Source organism: Mesoplodon densirostris, chromosome 13 (genome assembly GCF_025265405.1).
Source record: "Mesoplodon densirostris isolate mMesDen1 chromosome 13, mMesDen1 primary haplotype, whole genome shotgun sequence".
Taxonomy (NCBI): Eukaryota; Metazoa; Chordata; class Mammalia; order Artiodactyla; family Ziphiidae; genus Mesoplodon; species Mesoplodon densirostris.
This window is the reverse complement of record NC_082673.1, coordinates 57,411,021-57,428,923: the sequence shown is the minus strand read 5'-3', so window position 1 is coordinate 57,428,923 and position 17,903 is coordinate 57,411,021. Positions and strand designations below refer to the sequence as shown.

General features: G+C 36.9%; 1 protein-coding gene across 10 annotated transcripts in view; it reads right to left on the bottom strand.

Moving 5' to 3' along the window:
* The window catches only part of VPS13B (vacuolar protein sorting 13 homolog B), a 791,444-nt gene that overhangs the window by 221,651 nt on the left and 551,890 nt on the right, over window positions 1–17,903 (bottom strand). For all 10 annotated transcript variants that reach the window (XM_060116054.1, XM_060116052.1, XM_060116058.1 and 7 more), the window contains one exon: window positions 17,069–17,756. In XM_060116054.1, the coding sequence (XP_059972037.1) occupies window positions 17,069–17,756 (688 nt within the window). The remainder of the gene's footprint in view (window positions 1–17,068; window positions 17,757–17,903) is intronic.

Genomic DNA, 17,903 nt, shown 5'->3' with positions numbered 1-17,903 from the left:
GCAGCAGTAGTAGCAGAAACATATGTCAGAATCCCAGAGAATAGCTCAGGTTTGTAAGTCACGATTTAGTCCCTCTTGCTCTAATGGCTAGATGATGTGGGGCATGACTTCTAGACTTCCTGAACTGTCTTCAATTTAGCTTCTCCTGAATTCCATCATCAGACCTAGAAAATAGGACTCATATTACACATTCCTTGAGGTCAATAGTTGGAAAAGCACCAGATAAACCAAGATTAAAGGAGCCTGTGAATATAATACAAATGGAGTGACAAATAGGGATGACTTTTTCATACTGGAAGCTCCTTTAGACTTTGCCAGTTTTCTTCTTCATACTCAGTGAACACCTATTTATTTAAGTACAGGAAGCTCTCAAAAGAATAAGCTCCTGCTGATGTTGATGAGCACGTTTACATTTATGCTGTTGTCCCTGAGCCTAAGAAACAGGAAAAAGCCATATCTTATCAGGAGTAACAGAGTGTGGGAAATGGGCCAGAACAAATGACAAACTGCTCAAGCCATAAATCTTGTTCAAAGTCAGTTAGAATTCACTTCAGTGAGACATTGGTATTGACAAAGTTATTTGTTTTTCTTCTGGGTTGACCTGGACTCCAAAATAAAATACTTCATCATATCATGTCACAAAGAACACTCAAAGGGAAGATTCAGAGTCTCAAGTCCACTCCCAGATGGAGTAAGGTACTCTTGGCTTTTACAGAGACTTGATTCAGATTATATTCTTTGTGCTGGTAGATTACTTTGCTCTTCTTCACAAAACTTTCATTTCACTTAACTGCTTGGGAGGTCTTCCTCTGACTCTGATAAAGTGATTTTTGTAGTGCTGCTCATTATTGTTATTTTTTAACCCTTAGCAGATATTCACAGAGTTAACTATGTCTTTGCTTAACATTTGAATTATATAAAATATAGCATGACTCATGTGGCCAACTCAAAATGAAACTTTAAAAATGAACTTGTTTATTTTCTTTGCAATCTTCTACTTACAAAAAATTTATTTTCCAAGCTCATATAGAACAGCTGAGTGCTGAAGATTTTGTAAGCTTCCTGATTACTCTGCTTTGTTCTACTATGTGGCAGGATATTTCTTTTTCATAACTGAATTCATAAGCTGAATTTTTGGAAAGGTCCCAATGAGGAGACATTTTCCCACAGATTTCAGTGAGAATTTCCTCATTTTAAGATTGACATAATACTGAACATATAATGAAGTCCAGTTACTTTTACACCAGATACTTCTGTCTAGTTAATTTTATACAAGATACTTCTTTTTTTTTGCCATGAGTAAAAACTTTGAATTTTAAAAAGCTTTGTGTTATAAGAATCTCTTTCTTTGAAAGTTAAATATCTGTTATAAAGAGAACTAGAGTGAGACTCCAAACCAACATCATTTTCTTCCTCATTTTCCCCCTCCCTTCTGTGACAGTTACTTTTACCAACCACAGGTTTACAATGGAGTTGATAATGCATACCTGTTTCTCCTTTCTCTTGGCTACTTCTGTGCTCAAGAAGACCTCTAACAAGTGAATTGGTTAGAGAAGGGCCACAGGAGAAATTAGCCCAACAGTTATTTTCCCTGAAAGTTCCAGGCAACGTTTTCACGGAGGAAGATGTAAGTAACTATAGTCATAATAATGTTTTTGACTCTTCGATTCAATTTTCTCATGATACCCTTGGTCTTTTACATTCTACGGAAGATGAATGCTAACTTAAATATGGAGCAACGCCAAGGGGACAAAATTTTCCCATGATGGAGAGTTCTTGGAAATTTGTGTTACCAGAAAAAAATATTATTAATTGAAATTTGGGGACAAATCCTGAAAAATAGTCTTTTGATTAATTGGGTTTTGATGTACCTCACTTTAAGCATGTTTTCTTCAGTAAGCAAATAATTTGTCATCTTATTCCTGGTATTAGCTTCTTGCTGTATTAATGTAATCCTGTTGCTGCTTGCAATCCTGGCTAAACAAATCTTTCTCGATATTATCAACAACTTTTTTTTTTTTTTTTGTGGTATGCGGGCCTCTCACTGTTGTGGCCTCTCCCGTTGTGGAGCACAGGCTCCGGACGCGCAGGCTCAGCGGCCATGGCTCACGGGCCCGGCGGCTCCGCGGCATGTGGGATCTTCCCGGACCGGGGCACAAACCTGTGTCCCCTGCATCGGTAGGTGGACTCTCAACCACTGCGCCACCAGGGGAGCCCCTATCAACAACTTTTGAAATTATATCATGCTTTTTCAATCCTACGGATGCTAATATTAGCATTACTGATGATATATAATTAAAATTAATGTGTTCCCTAAACTATTACTGTAGATTTAATTTCAGCAACTTTTGGCTTTGATGCCATATTGCACTGAGTTTTCTTTCTCCCCACCTCCTCCCCGCCTCCCCCAGCACTGAGTTTCCTTTCTCGAGATTTACTTGTCTCCATTTTACCCATTCCAGAAAGTTCGGAAGGATCTACTGTTTAGTTTTTTAAAAGAAAAACAGACTATATATTTTATCCACTTTTAAAAAAGTTTTCAATGACCTGTTATTATTAGTCACAAGCATACTGAAGTCTGTCATAGGTAATGAGCCCAGGCCTATCCCAGGCTGCCACAGAACCAAAGTGGCATCTATGGCTGCTTAGGGAGATTGGTTCTCTTTGGCCTGAGGTATCCAGAGCTGTCATGTTTATGAAAGAGCATTTAAGTAACTTTTGATTAACTCTTGAGGGACAACTGACAGGTGATAAGATACTGTCACATGCAAGAGGTTTGTGAAATAGTTTATCACTGGCCCAGGACTTACTGAACAAAGACTTTCTTTCATGGAGCTTTCTAACATTTTGTTCTATAGATGAGTTTATATCACTTTATAACACAGGAAAAAATGTAGGGTAATGAAAGAACATGAACTCTGGAGGTACACAAATCTGGGTATAAATCCTGACTCCTTAAACTGGGTAAATTTAATTTTAACTTCCTTGAGTCCCAGTTTGTTTCCAAAATGGGGATAATAAACTAAATTGTGGTGATGTTGAGAATATTATATTAGATAATATACGTAAGTGGTTTGTATGGGACATGTCATGGTAGGAGTTCAATAAACAGTTACTATTTTGTTTCTTAAGCACAAACTCAAAACAAAATAGTAGTATGTGTGTGGTGTATCTTTCAAGTGTCTATTCTTCTTACCTTTTTGTTTTTGTTTTTTTTAATTTTGAAAAATCTTTATCACTTATCTAAAATCAGAGGAATATAATACAAAAGGTAAAAAATAAAAAGCTTTATTAGTGGAAATTATACTCAATTTTGATCTTTGAAGCCAGTAAACTTCTTTATATTTAACTTTTAAAATAATAATTATTGAGGTTTGAAATACTAGTCAACCTATTTTACTTCCCTATCAAACACTTTTGGCTAAGGAGAAATTATACACCTGACAACTTCTCTGCATTTTGGTTCTGATAATTATCAGAATTATATTCTCACCTTCTTTCTCATCCTTTAGAAATACTTGGCCTACATATGAGTCAAGGATGTAAATAATCTGCAAGCCAAAGGTGACTCCTTTCCATTTTTTAAACTAGAACTTAGAGACTCCTTTTACAAAAGTATCTAAGTATATCAACCTTCATACAAAGAAGAGATTGAAGTGATACTTTAAAATAATTTATAAGTAAACATGGTGAGTCCATCAGGATTTCAATTTCACGGGGCTTTCTTTTTTAAGGAAGATCAAGAAGAGTTCATAACTAGCCAGAGTAGGGAGGGAGAAAATACCTAAAGAGGAATTAGGGTAATAGGCAAAGGCTTGGAGATTCCCTACTTTCCCTTCCGCTTTCTGACTTCATTGACAAGATGTTCCTAGATGATTCTTTAGCTGAATCCTTTTATAACCAGCCAAGAATACACAAAGGTTTTCCTTAACAGAAATTGAATAAAATTTAAAGGAAAGCACTTGGGGAGGGTCTATTGTACTAAATCAATTTGCCTCTATCTATGAAATTGATATGGTTACAGCTCCCAAGGGCCTCTTTCAGAAGCCATGGTTGTACTTGGTTTTGGTATGCTCAAAAACGGTTGGAAGAATAACTCCCTGCAATGAGTGGTTACTTTCAAAATAGTCACCTTCCAACTACTGGACATGTAAAAAGGCAAAGCTATAGGTTTGCTGAGTTTCTTATGTTTTTCTGTATTTATTTTATGATCCTTAGTTTAATGGCTATCTTATTATTATTATTTTTTAATGTAGCCACAGAAGCAAATGTAGTCCATGAGGGACTTCCCTGGTGGTGCAGTGGTTAAGGAATCCACCTGCGAATGAAGGGGACACAGGTTTGATCCCTGGTCCAGGAAGATCCCACATGCCGTGGAGCCACTAAGCCCGTGCCCCACAACTACTGAGCCCGTGCACCTAGAGCCCATGCTCTGCAATAAGAGAAGCCACCGCAATGAGAAGCCTGCACACAGAAATGAAGAGTAGCCCCGTGCACAGCAATGAAGACCCAATGCAGCCAAGAATAAATAAATAAAGTTTTAAAAAAAATGCAGTCCATGAAGCCTCTACAATACCTGAAAATTAAATCATGGAGGAACCTAGATCCATAAAACACAGTAACAATGCAATGTTATAACAGCAAAATCAACCAAGAAACCAGTTCTAAACTGCTATGGATGCAAGGTCAGTGCCACTGTCTCCTTGTCGATATCTAGGCATTTGACTAACTCCTTAAGTGTTTTTTCACCTCATAAGATGTGACAGGAAGGGGAAGAGGAGATTTCCTGGTTTGAAATCCCAAGCCTGGAGCCCATAGGAAAAGAGGAAAAGATTAAAATGGCTGCTGGCATGTGTCATCATCAGTGTCCACTGGTTCTTATTTTTAGAACCAAATCTTCCATATCTTGCTAGAAGTGCATTCTTTCTACTTAATGAAGCTAATCAGCAGATAATGTGAAATATCATTTCAATGAATTATTTTTATTTTCTAGGCTGTTCTGTGTTGTTCCTGATCTCTTTCCTATTTTGTTACTTTCATGTTAAATTCTAATGTGGGTTTCAGATATTTTATATGACATCTGATTAAAATTCAGAACAAGGAAAGCAAGGGTGCTATCCAGTCAAAAAAATGTAGTCAAATAAATTCAGGGATGATCAACTTAATCCCAACTGTAAGTCTCTGCTCTAAGTCTGGGTTTTGTAACATTGAAAGCCAATCCAGTGGCTATAAATGATTCCTCCACTTTCCCTTCACTTTGAGTAAATGTTGATGACTAAAATTGGTGTTAAAAAGGGCCAGGACACTAATCTTTTTATCATGTCCAAAAAGGAAAGTCTATTAAACTCTCCCTTCTACTGCTAATAACTATTGAAGTCCCAACTTATAGCTGAATATTTCATAGTTCCAAGGTATTTCATAAATATTATTTCATTTGGAGCTCAGACTAAACCATTAAACTACAAAGACCAGATATTATTATAAAGGTATACCTTGTTTTATTGCACTTTGCTTTATTGTGCTTTGCAGATATTGAATCTTTTACAGATTGAAGGTGTGTGGCAACTCTGTGTTGAGCAAGTTGATTGGTGCCATTTTCCCAAAAGCATTTGCTCACTTTGTGTCATCATATTTTGGTAAGCTCCCAATATTTCAAAATTTTTTATTATTATATTTGTTATGGTGATCTGTGATCAGTGATCTTTGATGTTACTATCGTAATTGTTTTAGGGCACCACAAACCATGCCCATATAAGATAATGAACTTAATCCATAAGTGTTGTATGTGCTCTGACTGCTCCACTGACGGGCCATTCCCCTGTCTCTCTCCCTCTCCTCAGGGCCCCCTATTCCCTGAGATACAACAATATCGAAATTAGGCCAATTAATAACCTTACAGTGGTCTCTGAGTATTCAAGCGAAAGGAAGTGTTGCACATCTCTCACTTTAAATCAAAAGCTAGAGATGATTAAACTTAGTGAGGAAGGCACATTAAAAGCCCAGACAGGCCGAAACCTAGGCCTCTTGCACCAGTTAGCCAAGTTGTAAGTGCAAAGGAAAAGTTCTTGAAGGAAACTGAAAGTGCTACTTCAGTGAACACATAAATGATAAGAAAGTGAAACAGCCTTATTGCTGATATGGAGAAAGTTTTAGTGGTCTGGATAGATGATCAAACCAAGCCAAAGCCAAATCCAGAGCAAGGCCCTAATTCTCTTTAGTTATATATAAAGGCTGAAAGAGGTGAGGAAACTGCAGAAGAAAAATTTGAAGCTAGCAGAGGTTGGATCATGAGGTTTAAGGAAAGAGACCATCTCTGTAACATAACAAGGTGAAGCAACAAGTGCTAATGTAGAAACTGTAGTAAGTCATCCAGAAGATCTAGCTAAAATAAGTAATGAAGGTAGCTACACTAAACAACAGATTTTCAATGCAGACGAAACAGCCTTATATTGGAAGAAAATGCCGTCTAGGACTTTCATAGCTAAAGAGGAGAAGTCAATGCCTGACTTCAAAGCTTCAAAGGACAGGCTGATTCTCTTATTAGGGGCCAATGCAGCTGGTGACTTGAAATTGAAGCCAATGCTCATTTACCACTCTGAAAATCCTAGGGCCCTTGAGAATTACACTAAATCTACTCTGCCTGTGCTCTATAAATGGAACAAAGTCTGGATGACAGCACATCTGTTTACAACATGGTTTCCTGAATATTTTAAGCCCACTGTTGAGACCTATTGCTTAGAAAAAAAGATTCCTTTCAAAACATTACTGCTCACTGACAATGCACCTGGTTACCCAGGAGTTCTGATGGAGACGTACAATGAGATCAATGTTGTTTTCATGCCTGCTAACACAACATCCATTCTGTAGACCATGGATCAAGGAGTAATTTCAACTTTCAAGTTTTATTATTTAAGAAACACATTTTGTAAGGCTATAACTGCCATAGATAGTGAGTCCTCTGATGGATCTGGGCAAAGTAAATTAAAACCTTCTGGAAAGGATACACCATTCTAGATGCCATTAAGAACATTTGTGATTCATGGGAAGAGGCCAAAATATCAACATTAACAGGAGTTGGGAAGAAGTTGATTCCAATCCTCATGGATGACTCTGAGGGGTTCAAGACTTCAGTGGAGGAAGTAATTGCAGATGTGGTGGCAAAAGCAAGAGAACTAGAAATAGAAGTGGAGCCTGAAGATGTGACTAAATTGCTGCAATCTCATGATAAAACTTTAATGGATGGGGAGTTTCTTCTTATGGATGAGCAAAAAAGTGGTTTCTTGAGATGGAATCTACTCCTGGTGAAGATGCCATGGAGACTGTTGAAATGACAACAAGGGGCTTAGAATATTACACAAACTTAGTTGATAAGGCAGCAGCAGGGTTTGAGAGGATTGACTCCAATTTTGAAAGAAGATCTACTGTGGGTAAAATGCTATCAAGCAGCATTGCATGCTACAGAGAAATCGTGAAAGGAAGAGCCAATCAACGTGGCAAACTTCATCATTACCTTATGTAAAGATACTGCAACAGCCACCCAAATCTTTAACAATCACTATCCTGATCAACACAGAGGCAAGACCCCACACCAGCAAAAAGATTAGAACTTGCTAAAGGCTCAGATGATGGTTAGCATTTTTAGCAATAAAGTATTTTTCAACTAAGGCATGTACATTGTGTTTTAGATATAATGCTATTGCATACTTAACAGACTACACTACAGTGTGGACATAACTTTTATATGCACTGGGAAACCAAAAAATTCTTGTGATTTGTTTTACAGCAATATCTGCTTTATTGTGGTGGTTCTAGAACTGAACTCACAATATCTCTGAGGTATGCCTGTACCTATTTTAGAGATAAACACTAAGAAATTTAGTTATTTGCATGAAAGAGCCTTGGCATTAAAGCCACGACTAAAAGTCAAAATTTCTGATTTCCACTCCCAAACCCTTCCCCATACATAAATCCCCACCACTGGCTGGGTCACTTCTTATTTAACTTTCTCACCACAACTCTCCCTGAGTGATGTACTAGAGTGCCTCCCATTTAAAAGACCTACTTACTCACTGAGTCCTGTCAAAGCAATAATTTCATTTCACATTACTACTGGCCAGCAAGAAAGGTTCCTAGCAGCTAAATTTTCAGATAAATGTTCAAGTTGTGATCATTATGACATTAAAGTCACAGGTTAATTCTAAGCCTTTCCAGGGACATTAGCAAAACTGTTAATTCTAAAGAGACATGTAATTCAATCCTTCTCTTAAAGTCACAAGAACTAAATGAAATCAAGATATGATTTATGAGGTGTTAGAAGCCAGTTTATGATTTTCTAACTGTTGGTTTACTTAAACGTCTTCAGCACATTTTCTGCAGACCTATTCATGAAAGAGTAAAGAAGCCAATTATTATAACTGAAAATTTGCAAACTACACAATATCTATAATGGCACTGAAATGACATGAATTTTTTTTTTGGCGGATTACAACCCCTATTTTAAACTCAGCCTAAACATATTAACAATGATGAAAAAAGCAACAACCACCATAACATTAACAATTCATTGAGCTCTATGCTGCACACTTAGCTAAGAGCTTCATATACATCGTTTAATGCTTGCAGAAACCCCAGGAGGTTGCTACCAGTATATCTCCATATTAAAGATAAGGAACTGAGGCTTAGCGAGGTTAAATAACTTGTCCAAGGTCACACAGCTGTATGTAGCAGAACAGGGATAAGAACTCACGACTAACTCTAAATCTTGACCTCTAAATGAACTCTATTCCATGTTTGCCTCTTAATTGAACCTGAAGCCGTATCTGTAACATTTATAAAACTATAAAATGAAGTAAGTGTCCCATACTAGAGGTATCATGACATGGGTGTTTCTAAACTACACAGAAGTTGTGTCATAACCTGCTTTTTTAGAAAGATAAGTTCTAATCAACCGTAATTTCTGTATTTTAGTTTAGTTGATGTTTGAAAAATTACAATAAGATAAAAAGGTTGCAAGAGGGCAGAAGCAATTGTTTTCAAATTAGTTTGTTAGTCCCTAGCACCCATTAACGAGTAATAAGATGACTGTGTACTGAGAGAGCAGTGGGTGGGGGTAGTGAAATCCCTCAGAATGGTTCAACTCCTTCACAATTGACCAGATGGCACAGTCATTTCTTCAAAAACAAACAAAAAGCCCCAAACAAACAAGAAGAAAAATGACTTTTTGAGGCTGCCTTGGGCTGCATAGTCAAGATATGAGGCAATTTCAAATCTGGACTCCATTACCTTAAACAAAACAAATACCAATTTTTAAATATTTATAAACACAACTAATACGATTATGTTAAAACAACTACATACATCTTTATTTAAATGAGAATTGCCAATAATACAGCTGCTACATGTAAAGGTGCTGGCAGAAGATCTCATTTCTGTTAGAGGTTGCTCCAAGTTAGAAGGGCATGGAAAAAGGCCATTATTTTAATATTTTAAAAAGAAACCTGTTAACTCACAGATATACTATCTACTTGGACTAGATGGAAAATCATTTATAGGTTATTAGTATTAATAGTCATAAAAGAAATTGAAGTTGATAATTCATACTTCAAATAATTTGCCATTTTTTTTAAATTACGGAGAGTAACATGAAACACTTTCAAGTATAGCTGGTACAATTTAAGATCACTAAATTATGCAGACTGGGGACTATATTTTATTAATGACACTTTCAAAATCATAAGCAATTCTCATCATTCTTATTTCACTTCACGTTTCTAAAATAGATGTAGATATAGGTATACATAAAGATTCCATTTTATTCTGGGTAGCATCCCATGTAGAATTAGGTTTTTTAATATATATGTGTATAAATGGTCTTATAAGATACACACATATGTCTATATAGTCACATGTGCTGAGAAGGCAGATTGACATGAGGAACAATGAGTTTCACAGCATTTCCTCTTCTAACTTGATTTTATAATATATGAAAGAATATCCCTAAGGAGCACATTGAGAGAACACTATTACCACCCTCTGAGTATTTGGGTATGTTCTTTGCTTAATGGTGACATGGGCAGAATCAAGTTAATGCTGACAACTCCCTGGGAGCAGTAATTATTCATTACAATATATTTAACTGATCTGTGCTTATAGATGTAAAGATATTAAAGTATCACTTTTGGAGGAAATCCTGTATTAAGTTTCTCAGAAAACCATGCCTCCACTAATGGACCAGAAGATATTTTTATTATCTTAAAATTGCAGGATTTCTGGTGCCAGCCAAAATTGAAATAAGCTCAGTACAGCCCATCTCCCATGCTGCTTAAATTAAAAACTCAAGAAAAAAGACAAAACACAAATACCTGACGACTCTCAAAAGTAAACAAGAGCAATGCAGACTGGGGAGGGGAGTTAAACTTGCAGATATGACCCAATAGTGGTGAATTTTCCATTTTGTTTTGTTTCAGTTTTCCTCTTTTTCCTTATAACTTTGACTTGAGAGTGAGTCCTAAATTGTGGTGCACAGTGATGGCAGCAACAGCCGAAAGTCCATCAGAAACCCTGTCTGGAAGATAAGACCCCTGTTTTCAATACTGTTGGGGAAACCAGCTGCTTTTTATTTTTCTTTTTTCTCTCCTAGTTTTGCCCCAAGGGTGGGCTGTGTGTGTGTGTGTGTGTGTGTGTGTAAAGCTGTACAATGCAGTGGCTGTGCTGTGGTGGCAGTGACACAAGCATTTAAGATATTATGGAAGAATTACAACTGTGTTTCATGAGGTAAAGGTAAACATGCTTGAAATAAATGGAAATATAGAAGTTCTCAGAAGAGAAACAGAAACTACAAAAAAATAACCTAATGGAAATATTAAAACAGAAAAATCCAATAGAAATTATCCAATATGAAGAACAGAGAGGAAAAAAGAAAGAACAGTGAATGGAGTCTCGGGGATCTGAAGAGCAATGTAAAAAAGCTTAACTTTGGAGTCCCCAAAGGAGAGTAGCAAGATTGGTACAGAAAAATATCTAAAGAAAGAATAGCCAAAAATTCCTAAATTTAGTTAAAAAAAAATTTACAGAGTCAAGGAACTCAGAGAACCTCCAACAGGATAAATTTAAAGAAATCAAGTCCAGACACATCATATAATAAATCTCAGGAAACCAAAGATAAAGAAAAAAATCTTGAAAGCAACTAGAGGAAAACAACACATTACATATATGGAAACAATGATTGGAATTACCGTGAACTTCTCATCACAAACCACAGAGGATAGAAGAGAGTAGAACAATATCACTTAAGTGCTGAAAGAAATGTCAACCTAGAATTCTATATCCATCAAGAATATCGTTCAGGAATGAGAGACAGAGAAAATAATACTCCCAGATAATGGAAAACTAAGAGAATTTGTTGCTACAGGTCTGCTCTAAAAGAAATGCTAAAGAAGTTCTTAATGCTGAAGGAAAATAAACCAGAGGAAAACCCGGAACTTTAGGAATGAAGGAGGAGCTCTGGACATGGTAAATTCCTGGGAGAAATATAAAATATACTAGTTTTTTCCTCTTTAGTTCTTTAAAATATGTAAGATTATTGAAACAAAGGTCAAAATCTTATCTGGTAGGATTTTCAATATGTATAGATGTAATATATATGATAATTATAACATAAATAGGGAAGGGTAAAGAGACCTTTATGATTGTAAGGCTTTTACATTTTCTTGGAGTGTTAAAATATTACCACTAACTAGACTGACTGTGAAAGATTAAGCATATATATTGGAAACGTCAGAGCAACCACTAAAATACATTACAAAGACACACAGCCAAAAAGCAAATAGATAAACAGAATACTAAAAATTATTCTGAATTGCAGCTAGGGAAAAATCTATTACTACTAAAAAAATAAAAAATAAAAAATAAAATGAAGAGTAGTCCTATTTCATTCCTCAAAATCCTAGCAGTTTTCCTTAAGCCATCCCATACAAATGATACTAAGCTTTTCTAAATTGTTTCTCCAGAAGTAGAACTTACAGTACTTACTTAACTCTTACTTAACTTCAAGCGTTTCACAAGCTCTCCATGTCATGAAGATCCATATCCTGTTAAACGTTCATCATTAGCTATAATAAGTATAATTACTAAATGATGAGAGATGCCTGAAGGCCGAAACTGGGTCTTATTACTGGTTCCTCAGCATCTTGAATATGTCTGATAAATAGCCAGTGTTCAAATAGAAAAAATGAATGACTATTCCCAAAGATTGCCTGAGTTTAGAAATGAAGGCACAATAGGGATCAGAAGTTCATACTAAAATAATGTCAAGTTGATTGTCTAAAAGAGGAGGGTGTGATTTTAAAAACCATGCTGATTAATTTAAAATAGTTACCTTGAGCTATAACACTATATTCCAAAAATGCTCAAAGGATTTTTAGTATTTGCTCTCAGGGTCTTCACTGCAATCTCTTGAATATGTCAAATAAAATCACATCTTAATAATTTAATGTTAAAAGTACTTCCATCTTTTTAGAATTACCCAGAGCCATGCTTAAACAATGAATGAAATCAGTGATCAAATGGCTCTTACCATTTTTATGATCCTAATGAATTACAGAATCAAAACCTCTGAGATGACCAGGGCCTTAGAGGTCTCCTATGTATGAATTCTTTTGTAACATTCTTATTGGTTCCCTCATTAATTAATGAGTTAAGTAAAATCTTTGACATGTTCATTTTGTATTTATATAAGAATTATGGGGCTTCCCTGGTGGCGCAGTGGTTAAGAGTCCGCCTGCCGATGCAGGGGACACGGGTTCGTGCCCGGGTCTGGGAAGGTCCCACATGCCGCGGAGCAGCTAGGCCCGTGAGCCATGGCCACTGAGTCTACGTGTCTGGAGCCTGTGCCACAACAGTGAGAGGCCCGTGTACCGCAAAAAAAAAAAAAAAAAAAAAAAAGAATTATGATTTTTTTGAAAATTATCTTCTGAACATGATAAGTGTTTTGAAGGAGTGACACAAAATTCTTTGTTTACTTTTTGTTCCATATGATTTCCATACAAAGTAACATTAGCACATATAATAATAGTTTGACTTTCACATAAAACAGTAAACAATTACAAGCTATTGTGCTAAAAGTTTTTTTACAATCAAATGTTTCTGTCCTCTTAAAAAAGAAAACCCATTATCTCCATAACAACCTCTGGCGCATCTGAAATGCTGAAATTGGGTGATCACTGAACTAACTGCACATATATGCTAAAACTGCTACTGGTTGGCTGCCACTTGAGTTACCTTACAAAAAAGGATTAATTTTAGAAACGAGAGAAAGTATGAACACTACAGAAAGACATAACATGTTTCTTCTTTCATTTTTAACTTATGATGCCTTTAACCTTTCCCTGACCTTTCTTAGAAAGTTAGCTGCCTGGTGATACCCCTTTTTGTCTCTCCAATTAAGACATTGCCAATAGTCCTTCACTTCAGAATCCAGAAATGCAACTGGCCACTTCCACCTTACTCCTTCTCTTCCCCATGAATGTTAGTGTTACGGTTATTCATATTTTTCTCTTTTTTCTTACCCACATGGTTACTATTTCAAAGCTTCAAAAGAATCCTGGACATGGAACACTGCTTTCTTCAGGATTAAAAGCGCTACATGAAGCGTTTCTGGATGACTAAATTGGTAATGGAATTTGGATAGTTCATTCAAGTGGACCAATTTAAAATAGAAATTCCTCAAATCAGTTTTTGAAAAATAACTTCATGAATATTTAATAAAATTTATGTATATAAGTATTGAATAAACTAATTTGTGTTCCACTAGAATATCAAAAGAAAACTTGCATCTTTAAAACAAGTCAAAATAAATTGTAATCTGATAGGGTAGTGGCTTACAGATGTCAACTTCCTGAGGCCAAAGCTAGTTTAAATATTTTTAGAAAGCTAAGTATGGGGAGACAAATTCCAAATTACAGAATGATAAAACTTTAGATCTGGAATGAGCCTTGTTGGTATCTTTTATAACCATCACATTTTACACATAAGGAAACAGAAACCCAAAGAAGTGAACTGCCATGCTAAGATCACTCTGTAATTAACAGGAACAATTAAATCCCAGGCTTTCTGCTTCCTAATTTAGTAATCTTTCTACTATATATTGATATTAATAACTAAAGCAGTAGCAGCAAACATTTATGAGGGCCTACTACTTGCTAGACTTGATGCTAAGTACTTTCACTAATTATCTCTTTTTGATTTCATAATCACCCTATGACATAGATAGGTACACATCTCCTAAGTGACAGAGTTAGAATTTCAACTCAGGTTTGTCATTTACCAAGAGAGGCTGTACTGTGTAGTCACATCATGGACACATATATGCAAACTCACCAGTTAAAACAAAGAAAGGGAACCGTTTGCATAGTCTGGAGAGGGACAATGGAGGTTGACTGACAACTGCAATTCACATTCTTCTCTCCTCTCCATGGAGCCATACAGGTTGAGAGACTCAGAAGTCCAAAAAATCTTGGTTTTGTATTTTAGCTCTGTTTATTGCTAAGTCTGTAATCTTGGACAAGTTACTTCTCCAAACTTTAGTTTCTTTTTATGTAAGATGGGAACATATTTCCCACAGAGTTGTTATGAGGATTAAGCGAGATAATGCATTTAAAGCAGTTAGTACAATGCCTGGCACAGACTGAATACTCAATAATTGCTAGCTGTACTTTTTTTTTTTAGCCATTGTATTTTAACTATTTGTTTTCTGACAAATGTCTCCAAATCACTAAATTCATTTTAAAGAAACATGCTAACTTATGACTCTATTAGCATAGTGTAAATGTCCAAGAAGATGTTTTTTGTGTAAGGAAAGGCATCCACAAGAATATTATGTAAAGGATGCTCCTTAGGAGGTATGTAAGACTTTTTCCTCCCACAGGTAAATCCCCTATACTCAGTCTGGCCCATAACCTTCATCCTAAGCTTCATCTACTGAAATTGGGTTCCACATTGGTCTATGCACAAGGATGTTTTTTTAAACAAAAAATACTTTATTATTTCAACCTAGGAACCAGTTATAATTCAAATGTACACCTTTGCTATGAGCCCTGATAACTCTGCTGAACTTAGTATCTTTTAGTAGAAGCTGCTAAAGCCACCCACCCATAAAGCAACTGCAGCTGAAAGCACTTAAGGAGGGGCTTGGAATTAACTTTTATTCTCCCAATCCTACACCTACTTTTTGCCAATGCTAAGCAGACACCCAAACAGGTATCAGGTCTACAGGCATGAGTCCTTGAATCATATAACATCAACTACTTCAGCACTTCTCCCATCTCCAGTGACCTGAAGTCCCATTATATTATAGGCACTCAGTAAATGAGAACACGTTTGAAGAAGGGAGGCAGTGGTGGCCGGTAAATGTTTAACATCTGGCTCTCAGAGTAGGACAGCTGATTGACAGCATTTGCCAATAACTGTGGTGTAAATATTCTCACTATGGCGATTTAAACTACCAGTGGTTTAACAACTGTCTTTCAAAGTTCCTAAAAAGTTAACAATCAGCTCTTTTGAGCCGGTATGAGCCAGCACCAGCGCATCAATGGAGAGAGGGCCAGCAGGCAGCCTAAGAGGTAACCCTACGATTTTCCTCCCTAGCAACTGGCCAGTTACCACTTTCTGAAGTAGAGGACTTGAACTATACCTCAGCAAGAGCCAAGGGCTCCTTTGAACCTACTTCCTTGGGCTGAATCCTGACCCTCACACCTGCTACCTATTCTCCAGGAGCCTGCTGTGTAAAATGATTCTCCTTAATGCCAAGAATGAACCAGCCTGACTTCCAGATTGGACAAATTCTCCAGATACCTCACTGCTGGCGTCCATCTGCTACATGGGACCACCTGAGAACAATAAAATGCCTGACTTACACCCGGGCTTGCTAGGGCCCTCTTCCAATACTGGATCTTAAGACAATCCAGCTACCCTCTCTGGTAGTCTTTCCCGCCAAATCTCTAATTCTACATTAACTCAGGGAAAAGGTCTCTGTAACTTCTTTGGCCCTGTTTTCATTAGCTCTTGTAACTTAACAGCCCATACGTCTTAAATCTGAACCCCTGATCACTTTCCTAGTCTCAACAGGCAACAAGCTTCAGAAGTTCAAAATAATTATTATAATATATGACACTCTCTGGTTATAAGGAAGGTTTGGATGGGGCAAGAGGAGCCAGCTGGCCAACACCACTAATAAATGCGCTTGTTGTAGATGTATAAAATCTTTTTTTTTTTAAAAGGAAGTAGCATTTAAAATTTATTTATTTATGGCTGCGTTGGGTCTTTGTTGCTGTGTGTGGGCTTTCATTGTGGCGGCTTCTCTTGTCACGGACCACAGGCCCTAGGCACGTGGGCTTCAGTAGTTGTGGCTCATGGGCTCTAGAGCACAGGCTCAGTAGTTACGGCGCACGGGCTTAGGTGCTCTGTGGCATGTGGGATCATCCCGGACCAGGGCTCAAACCCGTGTCCCCTGCATTGGCAGGCGGATTCTTAACCACTGCGCCACCAGGGAAGCCCAGATGTATAAAATCTTTAGGTCATCTTACTTTACTGATAAACCTTCTCAAATACACTTAATATTATGCTGTTACAGCAAAATGATTAAGGCAAAAGAATACCAAAACAATAAACTTCATTTTCTACAGTTTTTCTTTTTTTACCTGAACAGCTGCATTGACATGGAAAGCATACCTATGGGCTATTAATGTGAAAAAAATACTTTGCTTCCTAATCACTGGAAATTGTTAAGCATTTCAATAGGCCAGAAAGAGCCCCTGTTTCATTCAGTTCCTGAAAAAAACTTCAGAGGCACAGTAAGAACACCAAGGCTAAAAACACTGTTACATTTCAAACATTTACTTAAACATGATTCAGCTGTGGGACATGAACTTTACATATTTACATATTCTGTGGAGAAAAGAAGTCTTGTCTGGTCTGCCAGCTGTTTTCTGCTTGATCAATAGTCAAAGTTTGGTACTAAAACTTAGTATGCAGTAGTAGTGATTAGCACCCCAGTAAATTTGAAGGCTCTTACCTGTACATTTGTAATCAGAGGCCACTCCTTTAAGCACAGCATCGAAAATGGATATTTCCAGTCGCTGCTTTCTGTGATGACAACTCAGAAGCAAAGAAGGCTGAGACACAATAAAGTACAAAAAAGGTTCTAGCTGCAGGTCACCAGTTCCTCTTCGTCCAGGTTGCCGAACGATAGTTATGCCAAGCGCTTGTCTAGCAGATGACCTTGTGGATGCATGCAGACTTTCCAGAGAGATGACCCCTATTTTTTTCCCTGAAGGAAAAGATACGTTGCTGCTTAAGAGATCTTCTGCTGTAACCATGGAAATACATGCCTGGCTGGGCTTAGTGATGTCTGAATCAACTTCTGGGAGATTTAATGAACTCTTGCCTGTTTTTTCATTATCCTTTTGTTCTTGCGATTTTGATTTGGGCAAGGCCATACAGGAATAGGTCATTAGTGAGATTCTACTTGCAGTAATAAATATGTCAAAAGGAATAAAATTTAGATTTTTTACAATTGATGACTGGCGTGAGGGACGGGCAATGCGATGCTGACTGGTACCACTGTGCTGCTCTATTTGTACGATTCTGATTTTAACACTGTCACTGCCAATTCCACTATCCTGAGCACCACTGTACCGAGATGAGGCATCAGCCATGGTTCCATCATATGTATCCATTTTTTTCTGTTCTTGCTTAGAGATCTGTAAGGAAAAATAATAAAATATTTTAAACTAGTTATATTCCAAGTGTTACTATATAAATGTTATAGAAACATGTTAAAAATGGGTCTAGTATAATTGAGAGTAATCATAAAAAGAAACTAGGTGCTCTTTCAAAAAAATTATTCA